General features: G+C 36.8%; 1 protein-coding gene across 1 annotated transcript in view; it reads left to right on the forward strand.

The window, feature by feature from the left end:
• The window catches only part of DMD (dystrophin), a 1,828,382-nt gene that overhangs the window by 1,798,956 nt on the left and 13,203 nt on the right, over positions 1-16,223 (forward strand). Inside the window, 3 exon segments of the mRNA XM_078146592.1 lie at positions 1,717-1,960; positions 3,451-3,574; positions 12,547-12,642. Coding sequence (XP_078002718.1) covers positions 1,717-1,960; positions 3,451-3,574; positions 12,547-12,642 — 464 coding nt within the window.

A 16,223-nucleotide genomic window follows, 5' to 3' on the forward strand; every position in this document is an offset into this window, starting at 1 on the left:
TTCTTAGCTGTGTAGAAAGCAATAAACTAATAATAGATAGGAAATGCTTTTTTTCTAGGATGACTGCTTGCAGGAAGAAAATGTGGTGACAGAAGTCATGAAAAGTAAATTTGAATTAGTGTCCTTTAGGGAACTACCATAGAAATATAATTTATAAGATAATCAAGAATGTAAATAGATTCTCTATGAATTTCTCTTCCGATTGCTAACATGTATTTGCCTGACTAAAAAAAAAAAACAAGCCATGAATACATTTCAATAGAGAATCAACAGAAACTAGATGTAGGCATATAATATCAAAGAAGGTGGAATAAAATACTTCTATTTCAATAATAGCATACTAAATTAACAGCCAAATGAAGCTTACCCTCTACTTCCTTATCTTAAGGAGACATCATACCATAGTGGTTCCCTAACCAGAACACATTATGGTATATCAATAACAAAAACATTATAAATCATCAAAAATGAACTTAAGTACCTTCTGCGTGCAATGCATTGTGCTAAGTGCTGGAGGAAATGTAAATGCTGCCCTTAAAAAGTTTACATTCTAGCAGATCACTTATGGATGATGATGAAACTCTTCCAGATAAGATGTCAAGAAGATTAAGGCTTATAATACAGTTTTAAAGATAATACTTCTTAAAACATGTAAGTATAATGCTTCTTAAATGCACAAGTAGTATCAAAAATTTGCCCCAAGCTCAAACTTTTTGATAATAATAAAATAATCTCTGCTCCCTTTCCTTAAAAATGTAATAGTTATGGCAATAATAGACATTATCCATTAGTAAGTAATGTATATTAAACCTTTAGCCTTCTCCATAAAAAACCATTGTTCTCCAACACCTTTATGAAACAGGTATAGACTGTTTCTTAAGGGTAAAGGGACAGGGACAGCTAGGTGGCACAGTGGATAGAGCACCGGCCCTGGATTCAAGAGGACCCGAGTTCAAATGTGGCCTCAGACACATAATAATACTTAATATCTGTGTGACCCTGGGCAAGTTACTTAACCCCATTACCTAACCAAAAAATAGAAAAGAGTAAAAGGACATAGGCTTTAAGATGATAGTTAAATCCATGAAAGGTGCTTTCATTGGGTTGCTGGCCAAGGTATATATCTCTTGAGCCATTGCTTGCTTCTTAAAACCTTTGGTCTAGCTGCTAGTCTTGTCCCAAGGGTTGTAGAAAAAAGATGAAGCTCCAATGAGGATGAGCTGGAAGGTTCACACAAGCCAATTTTGTTGTTGTTGTGGAGAGAATATGTGGTTCATTTAATTTACATCTGCTAAGTTCAGGTTTTAAGTAGTTTGGAAGGAAGGAGCCTTAAATATGTGTGGAAAATAATAGTTGTGTGTCTGTATGTGTGTTTTTAACAGCACATTTTATTATGAGGAAATTTATAGTAGTAGGGTTTTTTTTGGGGGGTAGGGGTATTTATTTTGTGGCTTTCCTATCTAAATGCAACACTCAGAAGGCTTTTGGTAGGACATAACACATTGGAATACATCCATACTTATTAGGCAAATGGTAGGCTGAAATTTGTCTTCCACCCCAGTCCTTTAACATCAATAATATCATCTTCATGGAAACCATTTAATAAGCATCTATGTCCTTGCTGTCATAATACATTTTTCCAAATGGTTTCTCTATTACTGCCTGCAAAATTTGCTAAAGATGCTAAAGGTTTGTGATTTATTTCTTTGCCAACAGGAATCTACAGGCAGAATATGATCGACTGAAGCAGCAGCATGAACACAAAGGCCTGTCCCCACTGCCATCCCCTCCTGAGATGATGCCCATCTCTCCCCAGAGTCCCCGGGATGCTGAGCTCATTGCAGAAGCCAAGCTCCTGCGCCAGCACAAAGGCCGCCTGGAAGCCAGGATGCAGATTCTGGAGGATCATAATAAGCAGCTGGAGTCACAGCTGCACAGACTGAGACAGCTACTGGAACAAGTGAGACCCAAATTTAACACTTAAAATTTTTATGGAGGCTTTATTCCCCTCGACCAAGCAAAGCTAAAAAGCTTATCAAAGTTGTGATCAAATCAGATTTGTCAGATATCAAACCAAGAAATGTTTTCTGAGCACCTCTTATGTGACTAGCTCTATAGGCTATCCAAGAAGCAGAAGATATAGACCATTTCCATGAGGAGCTTAGAATCATAGTTGAAGCACAAAGTGTATATTGCATGAAATAATTTATGAACCAGGTGGTATGTAATAAAGTCTGGTAAAGAAAATGGGTACAGGGGGCAGCTAGGTGGTGCAGTGGATAGAGCACCAGCCCTGAAGTCAGGAGGACCTGAGTTCAAATCCAGCCTCAGACCAAACACTTGACAGTTACTAGCTGTGTGACCCTAGGCAAGTCACTTAACCCCAATTGCCTAGAAATAAGAAAAAAAAATGGGAACAAAAGGAAATTGGGCAAGCAGAGCTCATTATTATTTGTATTTGCCAAGAGAGATTTTGAGGAGGGAGTAAGAGACTTGAGTCAGTCTATGAGAGTTGAGAAGGCTGAGAGATACATCATGAAGGTAGGAGTGAGCATGACATGGGAGCCTAGAGATCATTCTGAATGGAGTAGAAATTTATGTTGGGTAGTAGTGGTTATTAATATTTTTTACCTCAACACACTGTGTATTCAGTGAGTTCACTTATGGGAGTCTAACTCTCCTAAAAAGCTTATCTCCATCTGACACAAAACTCTCACTGAGATCAAAGGTTTTGTGAGTGTGAAGATAAAAGTATTAGCATGAAAACTTTTCATGCATTTCCTAGACCACTTCAGCATTGTACTCTAGTTTGAAATGTGCCAAACATAAAGGCTTTTGTATCTGAAGTGACAGCTTAACCTCTGATTTTGGTAGTTTATTCCTAAGTTTTATTCCTGTTTGTGTGTTCTCTTGTTTTTTCTGTCTTTTAATCCTTTAAAAAAAGAATGTTTAAAAAACTATTCTCAGAGAACACTTATTGTACATCTAGCTGCACATAATCCCTGATCTTTAGGTACTTTAAACCCAAAATAGCCTTGCAGATAAAGCCTCATATCTTATCAGTTGACAAAATAGGCAATACCATTGTTGACATATTTTCTTTTTTACTGTGAACACTTCCTTGGCCCTTCTTGGGTCTTTGGGGCTTCTGGGATATCTCAGTTTACATGATATGTTCCTTTTTAGCTTTATACTTAATCATTTTTATGTATCCTATATACAATTTTCCTGCATTTTACTAACAGAAAAATCCCTGTAAAAGAAGAAAGGCCATGGAGTCTTTTACATCTGGGATAAATTAAATCTTGAGATTAATTTTTATAGTTACTTTTTTAAAAATATAGTTCCTTTTCAAGATCTCGTTTGCTGTCCCTGGCAAAGTAGGAAATCTTGTGTCTATATGTATGTCCATTGCTGGGAAATAATTTTCTTTCCCTTCTCATGCTTCAGCCCCAGGCAGAGGCCAAGGTGAATGGTACCACAATATCCTCTCCTTCCACCTCTTTACAGAGGTCAGACAGCAGTCAGCCAATGCTACTCCGAGTGGTTGGCAGTCAAACTTCAGAAACCATGGGTAAGTACTAGCATTTGTCTTGGGGGAGGTGTGTGTGTGTGTGTGTGTGTGTGTGTGTGTGTGTGTGTGTGTGTGTGGGTGTGTGTGTGTTATACTATGTGTTGAAATACTTCTTCATTAGAAGTAGTAACATTTTGAGTGTTCTAATTTTAATGATCTAACGAGGGATTTTTTCCACAAAGCAGTTTGACTTGGAGAGAACATAAAATCTTACAGAAAAAAAAGTCCTGTCTAGTAAAGCCTCCCATTTGACATAATGAAGAATCTGAGGCTCAGAATGGTTAGGTGACTTGCCACAGGTCACACAGCTCATTAGTAACATAGACAAGTACAAGAACTTGGCTCCCTTGGCTTGCATCCACGCCTGTCCTTTTTTCCTCTTCATCACACTACCCACTTACTTAGGAAATGAAATCTCATTGGTGTAGAAGAGATCGAGGCTATTTCTGACCCTGTGCTTTGTATCTAATATGTGTATGATCTCAGGCAAGCTTTCATATCAGGCCCCAGTTTTTTCATAAATGGCAACATAAACCTAATGTGGACTTTTTTTTTTTTACTAACCCTACAGTTTTATTAGCTAGGGCAGTACCAGTGAGGAAACTCACCCATGCAGATGAGTACCTGCCATGAAACATAGTCTTTTGGGAACTTTAGAGATTAAATGATGTGCCAGTCCTCACCATCTAGCTTGATCTGGAACATACTGTGTAACTTCTTAGGGCTCTGAGCAGCTCTCTCCGCCTGTCAGGTTAGAGACATAAAGATACATCCATGAAGAGGAATTTCCCACATTAATGAAGTTATAGGTTGGGACCCAAAAAGAGTATTAACCATAGCTACAGTACATGCCAAAAAATGTCCAACACTTATGAAAAGTCTATGCCTTCAAGACACTGATGGGATATATATCTGTCTTATTCTACAAATAAAAATTTTTATATTTGAAATAAAGTTTTTATTACATAGCATATTTTATAAGTGGTATTCAGGGTACTTGGTGCTGAGAAACATGAATTATTTAAACCTGATGGCAGTAGGGGAAAAGAGCATACTGGTTGGAACCTACAGTTAGAAGTCTAAGGTACCAGTGTTTTCTGAAATTTCCCCTTGGACAACCAACAGGTGAGTGGCAGAGTACAAAATGAAACTAAAATTTATATAGAGTCTCATAGGTTACCAAGTAATTTCATCATCGTCATCATAACTGAAATTTGTAGAGCTCTTTAAGGTCTGCAATCACTGAAAAAAAATCACATTTTTCCAGACAATAAATTAACTCTGTGTGAAGACTTGCTTTGAGGCTCACAACAACTTTGAGGCAAGTAACATAGGCATTATTATCCCTGATGTTATGGGTGAGGAGGGGGCTAAAACCCAAAAAAGGTTTAAGTGACCTGCCCAAAGAAACACAGCTTGTAAGACCTTAGATGCAAGATTCAACTATGTTATTGTGCCACGTGTGGAACAATATACAAGTTGAACTTCACAACCCCATAAAGAGATGAAAAGTATTATTTTGTATAACCCAAAGAAAAATGAGAGGCAAAGTGAAATGCCAACCCAAATGATAGAGTTGGGATAAAAGAGCTGGGCTTCTGACTCCAACGCTAATGGTCGCGCTAGCAGTAGCACTTGTTTTATGTAGCCTGGGTTGGTTTCCCCTTAAGAGAACTGGGAGTCTGTTCTTGAGGTCATTATTACATTAGTTTGGCTTCTTTGCTTCTGTGGTTCAATCGTGACCCCATTTGGGGTTTTCTTGGCAAAGATACTAGAGTGGTTTGTCATTTCCTTCTCCAACTCATTTTACAGATGAGGAAAACTGAGGCAAACAGGGTTCAATGACTCACCCAGGGTTACATAGCTAGTAAGTGTCTGAGCTCAGATTTGAACTTAGGTCTTCTTGACAGGTGCTCTATCCACTGAACCATACAGCTGCTAGCGTCTTTGCTACCTGAAGCCTAAAAGGCCCAACCTAAAAAAAGTTGGGGTTGAAGAGATCTCTGTAGAAATGCCTTTCTGTTCTGGCATTGTTGATTCTTGTAGTGAACACACAGGTAAAAGAGGGTAGCTGTTTTATCTGATTTACTATCTTTTTTAACCTTAGGAATTATATGCTTTGTGTTCCTTCTTATAGGTAAAGAATTTTTTTATCCCATTTTATGGTCCATAGGTGTTTCATTGTATTCAAACTCTGAGTCTGAATCACCAATGTATCATGAGTTAGGCCTGTCATCAGATAATTATCTTTCTATTTTAGTTATCCTATGCTAGAGATGTCACCTCAACTTGACATTCAGATGACATGTATTTGTAAGTTTACTTGAAAGAAAAACTGCATGTTAGTTATTTTTCCAAGTATATAAACCAACTATCCCAGATAACTTTGCACAAGGAAGGACACAAATAAGTAAACAAATGAAATTAGTGTGTTACTTGCTCTAGGGAATGATTTTTGCAATGCTGGGGTTTGCTGTTTTGTACCCTTAATGTAGGCCAGCTAAGTGTAAGAAAATGTTGTCTATAAATACCAGGTAATCTAATGAAATATCTACTGTTCTTCAAGTATTGCCTGGATTTTAGCAGTGCATGTACATATGAGTATAGAACACATGCTCCAAAAGCTTTAAAACCATGTGAAGATCATGTTCAGTAGTGCATCATGACGGGTCAGTTATCATTTTCAGGTCCTTTCTCTGCCACTTGAGCAATGGTCACCTGGTATTTAGCAGCATGAGTAGGCACTGTAATAGATTGAAGAATTTATATGGTATATCTGTGTGTGAAATGCTTCCCCAAAAGTTATTGGAAAAAAATGTAATTGAAGCTAAAGAAGGTTGCTGGAGAAGTTGATGATAAGGTAATAGCATACCAAGGAGAAAACTGGTTATGAACATAATATATGATTTAAATCAGTGATCCAAAGGAACAGAGATTGTGGGCTTAATCGCTCCATGACAGATTTAATTATTTGCTCATACACAGCTTTTTTTTTCCCCCCAGAAAATAATTTTCTTAGGCTCAGGTTAAAAATACAATAGTGGCAGTAGCACTTAACTTTTTTTTTCTTGTAGAGCTATAGAACTCAACAAAACTACTTTTTTTTTAATCTAAGTTATATGTAGTCAGTGATTACTTTGGGAGAAGGTGAATAAGGCAGGCATGGTACTTCCCCTTCAGCATGGCCTGAAGCCATTTCATCTTTGAGGAGACTTACCTAAAGATTTTCCCTATTGGCAATCTGTCCCATTTTCTTTTTTCTCTTACTTCAAACATTATTTATCCTACTTTCTATTAAATTACTAGCTAACATTCAGACTTGTATTTCATAATTAGAAATATTCATCTTTTAACTGTTTCATTGTGAAATCCTTCATTAAAACAAGTTGATAAGAGAAAGATTTTTTTAGTAGAATCATCTGGAGATTTTAATAGGATTTCCATTTAATAGAGAAGGTGCCCTAGCATGGCTGGAGAGCTGGCTACAGAACCAAGTAGACCTGAGGTCAAGACCTACCTCTAAATTAAGCTTCCTCATTCTAGAGAAAGCACAGGTTTATGTCTAGTGCCTATTCCTATCCATTCTTTTTACCTAATCCCCAAAATTTCTGGTCGCATGATCAATAGATTTGGAGTTAGAAGAGACCTTAATGGCCATTTCGTTGACCTTATCTAGTCATATAGGGACCTTAGAGGTTGAAGAACCACCGCATTTTGTGATCCTGCATCTTTCAGTCTTCTGGATATTGTCATCTTGCCTATTTATGGGACCTTAGGACTCTTGGACTTTGCTACCCACTTTGCCGCTTAATTTTCTTTTCTGTGTTATGTCCACCTATTAGAGTTTGATCCCCTTAAGAATGGAGCCTGTCTCAATTTTCTAGTCATATCCACAGCACTTAGCAAGCACGTAACAAATGCCTTTTCATATTCAGTTCAAAACTGATTCATGATAGGGTGGGTTAGAGGGAGCAGGAAGTGGGCAAGTATGTATATAGTTAACCTATGAATTCCCAGGAATGTTTAAGAAATTAAAAAAACAAACTAAAGTTGATGATTGGAAACTTTTAATTTTTAAAGCATTTTCACTCTATTGAATATGCAGGTATTGTCTAGAATGACATTTTAAAAATATTTTTCAGAATATACACTGAAAGTTTAACCTTATAGAAATGGACTTTTAGCGAATTGGTCTTTTTGAAATGAATAGAACTTCATATTTGTAACTCCCTGGTCCCAAACGCGCAGCTATAAGATGTATCTTATGAATGTGGTCAGTCCACACCATACCTGTGAAGTCTAGTGTGGTGGTTCAGAAGCAAGACTGGAACAAAATGAAATATTCATAAACTATCTACCATTTAAGAAAAAGAAGTTTACATAGCCATAGCACAGAAAAGATGCTTAATAAGGAGACTGCTAATTCATTTGCATGTAGCTTCCCAGGCTCCACATTAGCCATAGAGGCCTATGCTAGGAGGAAAGGATGTGTCAATCCTGAAGACGTCACTGACTCTGTGTGGTGTCTTTTGTGCTTAGGTCACCAGGAAGCTAAGTCAATGATTCTCTGGACCGATTAAGTCTTGAGGATGGTTTCAGTCACATTTAAGGAAAAATAAGCCTAACCTGTGTGGCGTAGATATTCTCCTTATGACGGTGATTGTAATGAAATTTTGCATTTGGAGACTTATCTAGATTTAGAGCTGTAACTTAAAGGTCACTGAGTCCATCCCTTTGATTTTACAGATGAAGGAACTGAGGACCAGAGAGGTCAAGTGATGTGACACACATAATAAGTGGCAGAGCCAGGATTAGATCCAAGTTCCCTGACCGCAAATGCAGTGATTTTTCTGATGTGCTAAAATACATAAATGGACATTATAGTACAAGAAGGCTGGAATTTTAATTTGTACTTTATGTCCTGATAAGATATTTGGAAGATATCTAATGATACAAATATATCAAATCAGACTATATTTTCTATATTTTTTAATCTAGGGAAAAACAATAATAGCTGACATTTATATAATAGTGCTTTGAAGTTTGAAAAGCACTTTCCATCCATCATCTCATTTGAAGTTTACAGCCCCCATGTAAGATATTACTCTATGAATTTTACAAGTGAAACTGACACTAAGAGACATTATTGCCTGTGGTCACACAGCTTATGTATCAGACACATTATTTGAACTGAAGCCTTACTGACTACAAATGTTGCTCTGCTACTTCATGTGGCTTGACAGGATGGAAAGGGGAGGATGGGAGATTTAAACACTTGCAGGGTTGTAGCACTTTGCCTTATAATCGGCCATTACCGGAGGGTGGCCATTACTGGCCACTGCAGCAAATGTTCCATGGCTGTGATATCCTGTCTGTTGAGAAAGGAAGTTCTGAAGCATCAGCTTTCCCCTTGAAAGTTCCCAATTTTCCTACCATCCTCATTCATTAGCTATCTTCTGGCTTCTGACTTAGAATCAGTGCATAAGGGAAACAGGATTGCATCATCTCTACAAAATCAGTGGAACACAATTTCCAGTATGTAGATTCTAAGACATATCACTTAAGGTACCATAAGAAGAAAATGGAACACAAAATTATTAATATTATGTATAGTCAAGGTGAAGAGAGGGCTGTTTTAACTATTTTATCATCATTTTGAAATTTGTAAGATGCCAAATATGTGAAATTACTTTCCAGTTACCTCTCAGCTCTTAGTGTTGTGGAAATAAATATCAGTTTCCTACTAATTATAAAATACATAAAATTGCATACCAAATAGGAGGAAAATTCTGATTAATTGATTAGTTCTCTCACTTATTCATTCATGCACAAGCACTTAAAGTTAAAACCCTCTCATAGGCATTTATGGGAGACTTCCATGGCAAAATAGGACCTACAGAGTTGTTAGAATTGTTGTTAGAAAGTTGTGAGACTTGTTGTTAGAATTGAAAGAGAAAATTGAAATAGAAGAGAATGAAATTGTTATATTAAATACTCTTAATGCACAGCTGTAAAAGATACTTAAACCTTGTAGGATCCCCAGTGCATCTTAATTTATTTCGCAGTTCTTAATGTGTTATTTCATTGACATTGGGGGCTGCTTTGATTTCTAGTTTGGGTTCTTTTGTGTGTGGTATTTTTAGCAGAAGTAGAGATAGAATATTGGACATTTTCACATATGAAGTTGGCAAAGATGCTGAACTTAGCCAGTAACAAAAGTAGCTCTATGTTAAATTTACATCATTCTCCTTCAGGACATTTTTTCCTCTGCTTTAAAAGTGAGTACTTTCTATTTAATTGTTGAATTTTAGCATTTGAGAATACTCAAAAAAGTCTGTAAAGGTGAAATTATTTGACCTCAGTGAGATTGTGTTTCATAATCCATTCCTGGTGATTATCCGAGGGATCATATCACTTTGTTGAACTGCATCTGAATCTTGCATACAAGCAAGCATTCCTCGAGCTTTAACTTGATATAATTAAACTGTCAGAAACATTAATATTGATGTTGATGAGTGTCTCCATTGGTTCTGATTTACTGTGCAAGGCACATTATCACTAACAGAGACTTAACCTCCATTAAAGGAAGCCACATGTTGCCCATTACAGTAAAAATTTGCATCAGTAATGGAACAGAGAAAACTGATAACCAACAGAGCTTTCAGGTGCTCCAATCACTTTAGCAGTATTTTATCTCTTTTATTTATTCCTTGCCAGACAAGTTTAATTTAGTTTAAATCTAACAACTATTTTACATCCACTTCGCCCCCAAATCACCATTAATGTTTGTCCTTTTAAAAAAAACACTCAGGCAACTTCTAAATAAGAAATGTTGGTATGAAAGCACAAATTGTAACCACAAGTTTTCCATGTGGAATGTACAGTATTTAATCTCTTGGTGCTTTTTGACACCAACAATTAATTTGAGGGCAAATTATGAGAGTGAAAAGTTACATGTCCTAGTAGTTGTAATTGATAATATTAGATAGCTTTGCTTTTCTTGAACTTTTTTTAAACGAAAGGCACTATGGTGGAAAGCTCTTTTTTGGGAAGTGATTGTATTAGTGAAAAAAACACAGTTTTCCCAAGGAAAAAAAAAGGAAATAAATTTGATATTTCATAGATTTTCAGCTAAAATGTGTTAACCAGGTATTCCCACAAGGTGTTGATATCCATAGTGTTTTAAGATTTGTAAAATACTTTCTTTGCAATACTCCCTGAGAGATAGGTAGTTTGAGAATTATTATTCCATTTCCAGATGAGGAAACAGCCTCAGATAAGTTAAATGACCTGCCCAGGGTTACACACCTAATAAGAGTCAGTCCTAGAATTGGAAACAACATCTTTTGATGAAATTTATTATTGTTCTACTATGCACATATGGAACTCTTCATTCTAGTAATAGTTCCTTATGCTGAATTTAAATATTTTCATAGGTTCTTCTTACCCTATGCGAGAAAGACCCAGAAAGAAAGGTAAAGACCCAGCAATAAATATGAGCATGATAATGATAATCATAAATACCTGAGAGGCCCAAACACATATATATGATGTGCATCTTGCCTTGTATGTGTTTTACATGGGAGACTCAGAATGTCTAAAAGAGTATCTGTTGCCTTTGGATGGCAGAAATAAGACCTTCATTTAAATGAAAGTTTAATTACATCACTTGGAGTTTTCAGAAAGTTTTTTTCTTCCTGTCCAAAAATGGTACTATCTGAAAATAATGAGTTTTAAGGGACCTTAAAATTTGAAAGTAGGTTAGTTTTCATTAAACTTACATCTTGAATTTCATTATCTTTTAACAAACTCTGACCTTTCCCATATTCCAATCCAATATACTTCATAGTACTGAGTACCCTTTTTTTTAATCCTGAAGCTAGCACCTAATCCACATACCAAACAGTGATCTTCTAAATCATCAAGATCTACACTACTCAATGCCTCTTTGCATTTAAATGTTTAGTTTTTCACTTCCTTGAACAGATAGGTCCTCCCAGACTGAGCTCCCTTTACCACCTCTTTGAACCCTTTAAGACAATGCTGTTATTATCAACCAATTAAAACTAAGGGAAGGACAGCCCTCCAGTATGTTTAACACCTGGAGACCTTAGGGCCTGCTGAGTTGACATTGCAGCAGTACAAAGTTTCAGCATACCTTTGACTCCTAGTCCAGGCTCTGAAAGGATTTAGGCTTTGCTTCTTTTTGTTGTTAAATATCAAAAGAGAGAATCAAAGATATCCTACCATATCTGTTCCCCTCTTTCTGCAGTGAAATAACAATAAAATGTCACAGATTCATGTTTTTAGAAAGGCATAAAAAATTCCAGCTGTTATTAAGGAATGGCTAGGAGAGGTATTTTTAAACCTCCATAATTCTGAAAGCATTTTTACATCTCATTTCTGTCATTTACTCCCTGTGCAGTCGAGTAAGTCCCTTAGCCTTTTTGGGTGTCAGTTTCTTTGCCCCCAAATTGGAAGAATTGAACTACATACCTGTAGTCTCCCTTTTAGCTCTACGTCTATGATCCTACAATTACATTTCTTTTTGTCATAAGGTGGATATATTTAAATCTGATTTTAGTGAAGTAGAACTGAGCAAACATGTTTTCATTCTCATTCACTTGACATGTTGAATAGGTTCACTAATTTTTCAGAAATACTGGTAAAGTCCAAAGCAGATGGCTAGATGTACCTATAAAAGCTTTTCAGTGATTGTATAGCTTTTCTCTAAGGATAATTCTATCTACAAGTTACTCCTTAAAAATTTATTCTTGGCTTTAAGGAATTACTGTGACTTTATTAATTAGTGAGCCTAGGGAATCTTTTTCCATTATTGGTGAGCAAGTGAAATTTTATGTATAATATCTCTTTAAAATGCAACCTTGTCTAACTGCCAGCAGAATCATGTTTATGTGTTTGAGGCATTTTCCCTATTATAGCCTAATTACTCTTGGCTATTTTTTTTTAAGGTGAGGATGACCTACTCAGTCCTCCTCCTCAGGACACAAGCACAGGGTTAGAAGAAGTCATGGAACAGCTTAATAACTCCTTTCCAAGTACAAGAGGTAAGCTCCAGTACTTGGCAGCAAATCAGTTATTTGGATGAATGCAGATACATATTTTTGTGTCAAATTGGTGTGGGATTTTTCATATTTATATAACCACATAACCACCAAAATGCTGCTCTCTATGCTATTCTAGCATAGGTAGAAGTAATTTTATTTTTAAATCTGAATTTGTAGTTCTTTATGTATTATCTTCCTATATTTAGTAGATATTTGATATCATCTATTGACACTCATAATAACTGACATAATGTGACTAGAAAGATAGGAACTCTATACCATCCTAGCTTTGTCAAATCTAAATTTAACTAAATCTTCCCTTGCTGGTTTGTACTTCATCTTTTTCCACCCCCTTTTGGTAAAAAAAAAAAAATGAAAGCATTCATAGGAAAGAGAAGCATGTTATTTTAAAAGTTAGACTTTACTTTTCCTTCTAGCATTTAATGGAGCTGCTCATTTGTAGCTTAGGCCTATTTTGCCAGGGTACATGTTTGGTGCAAAGACAACCACGGTTTGTAAAACATGACAACAATGGCTTCAGACAGACTTATAGACTCAGGGGAGGGTTTTTATTATTACAATATGTTTGGCTTGATGTCAAACAAAGCCAGTGGCCCTTATCTCCCCATGACAGTTGAAAAAAAAAAAGGATCTAAATCACCACCTTTCATGCAAAGGAGGAAAGTCTAGATACACAGAAGCAGAAAAGAGGATAAAATATTGATCCATGATGTTTGCTAGCCTGAATAGAGGGCAGGGGGAGTGAGACACTCTGTGCTTCACCCACTCTACAAGGGCAATGAGGGGACTGTTTTTAGCATTATGTTTTTCCTATCTTTTTGTTCGGCGTCAGTGAACAGTGACCATTTCCTGGCTCTTTGATGTATGAGTGAGCATTGAGCAGCACTCTGAATACCATCACGTACTGATAGAGTGTTGCTAAGGAACAGTCACTGTAAGCTAATTTTAAGCGTCTGTATCAGCTAGCTATTCACTACTGAGGGTCACTGAATGCTTTCAGTTTAATTGGTAAAGCCTTGTCCTTTGTTTTGGGTTTTTTTTGTCTGCTTTTTGAGGTGGGGGGGGAAGCATCATTTCCTTTTTACCTTGACTACCTTAAGCATCCCTTCTCCTTAGAGACCACATCTATATTTAGACACAGTACTAGGTTCCAGATGAGTTTGCTGGTAGCCAATAAAAGCCACTTTTCATGAAGTATCCTTATTTAAGAGCTTTCTTCTCTGTCAAGTCACCCTGTTTTTAAGCTAATACAAACTAAAGAATTAAGAATAAAGAATATTGACTGCAAATGCTTTTTCATGGAATCAAACAATGGGCCACATTTAACATGTCTGTTCCTCTGTAAAGAAAAGGCCGGTATTCAGTGAGAGCATATTGTGTCCATAGATTTGTCACCCTGCTTTATCATGTCTTAAAATCTGTCACATGGCATTATAAACTTAAACTATTTCTTGCCAGACGTTTAAGGCTCATTATATGTAGCCCTTTTAAAGACACTTTGATATTTTTGTGGGTTTTTTATGCCACTTTTGCTTCCCCTATGTTTCTCCTCCCTCTAACAAAGAAAAACAAATTAGATTCATTTTACTGTGAGTTTATTAGCTGGCACAGTAGATAGAGCACCAGACCTGAAGTCAGGAAGACCTAAATTCCAATTCAGCCTCACATACTTACTGGCTGTGTGACACTGGGCAAATCCAAGCTCTACCTGCCTCAAGTTCCTCATCTGCAAGGTGGGGATAATAATAGCACCTACCTCCCAGGATCAAGATTTGAACTCAGGGAGCAGCTCTGTGGTGCAATGGATAGAGCATCAGCCCTGGATTCAGGAGGACCCGAATTCAAATTTGGCCTCAGACACATAAACACTATCTGTGTGACCCTGGGCAAGTCAACCCCATTGCCTAGCCAAAAAAAAAAAAGATTTGAACTCAGGTCTTCTGACTCCCAATCTTGTACTCTTTATACTATACCATATGTTCCTGTACCTACTGTTATCTAATGACTATGTAATTAACTTTGGTGATTAATGAGCCAGTTTCCTTCATGGCTAAGTTTTAATTCTAATTCTGAAAAAGTTACAGCAAATTTCGTCTCCACAGCCCTATATGCAGTCATTCATACTTGAATCATCAGTCACCAATTCAGCTTAAGGAATTTACTTTTTCCTAAACTGTGAAATGCCTTTCCCTTGTGCCTACCTTTAGAATCCGTTGAACAAGGAATAACAGTTTAAGGATGAACCTCTTAGGTGAGATTAGAACCCAGAGTACTCAAAATTGCTTCTTGGAAGTTAAGTTCCTACACGTTACTGAATAACAGATAAGCCTGGTCTTTGTTAGTTAGAATCAAGGAAATCAAATTTTGGGCATTCAGGCTATTTGGATACCATTGAAAGCTCATTTTCTGCTTATGAAATCACATCTTTACCAAAGTACATCTTTGAGTTTTCAAACATGGGACCAACAAAGCCCTGTCTGGTACCAGTTATAAGTCGGTTCCTTTTTGACTCAGCCATATGAAGGTAGTCTGAAAGAAGTAATGCAGCTTCCAAAAAGTGCCTGCCATAAAATCATAGAGTTGCTTAGATGGTAAAAAGATCTGCCTCAGTCAGCCTGCAATGGTGAGAGGAGGAGGCCCTGGTACTGAGCCACGATTTCCCACTGAACTAAAATTTGTGCGCCTTTATTTCAACCCTGTGGTTTTTTTTTTTTTAGTTGTGGCTAGTGAGGTAAAGCTAAACCCTCCACAGGGTTTTTGAAGAACTTTTTGAAGCACTGTCATATTTCAAAAGGATGTAGAAGAGTTCAGAAACTTGTAGCTAACTGGGCCCATTGGTTTAATAACTTCATAAAATAACAGTAGTTTTTGAGAGTTTGCATATTACAGATCTCAATTTTCCTGCCCTAAATGAAAGTCTGTGTTGTAATTAAATTTCCAAAGTAGCAATTTCTGTTAAATTCGTGATTGTGTCCTAGAAGAATTCTTTTTTTCTAACTTTGAATCTAAGAGGATATTCTATGCTCATTCCTATTGCTGTGTTAACACATAAGAAATTCACATTTGATGCAGTTGCTTCCGACAGCTGCTTCAGTAACTCAAAACAGATGTCAAGGCCAGAGGTCTCACATTTAGTGCCAATGTAACACCGGTGTGGTTTACTTAACCCTACTAGAAAATGGTCCAGATAGGGGGAAAAAAAAGTTTTTGTATTAGGCTTGTGAACAAATTGTCAAGCGTCTGGGGACTTAATTTGTGACCTGTGCTGCTCCTCCTGAAAACAACAACAAAACCCAGACGTTTTTATCCTGTTCAACTGTTGCAACATTTGGTGATAGAACAAGTGTTAGCATGGGCTGTATGGGTAAGATAGCTACAATTGTCTTTAAGACAAAACCATAATCCTTTAATCCTTGCCATACTTCTAATACATGAAGATTCTCATGTAACAGAAAAAGCCAAAAGGGCCCTCAGAAATTACCTTTGCCCAAGGACTTAACATTTCATTTATTGGCAGACCTTGGTTCTGTAGGCCTCTAGCCTTCTTTCCTTCTGTCCAC

This window comes from Phascolarctos cinereus, unplaced genomic scaffold (assembly GCF_003287225.1).
Source record: "Phascolarctos cinereus isolate Bilbo 61053 unplaced genomic scaffold, phaCin_HiC Scaffold_726;HRSCAF=1367, whole genome shotgun sequence".
Taxonomy (NCBI): Eukaryota; Metazoa; Chordata; class Mammalia; order Diprotodontia; family Phascolarctidae; genus Phascolarctos; species Phascolarctos cinereus.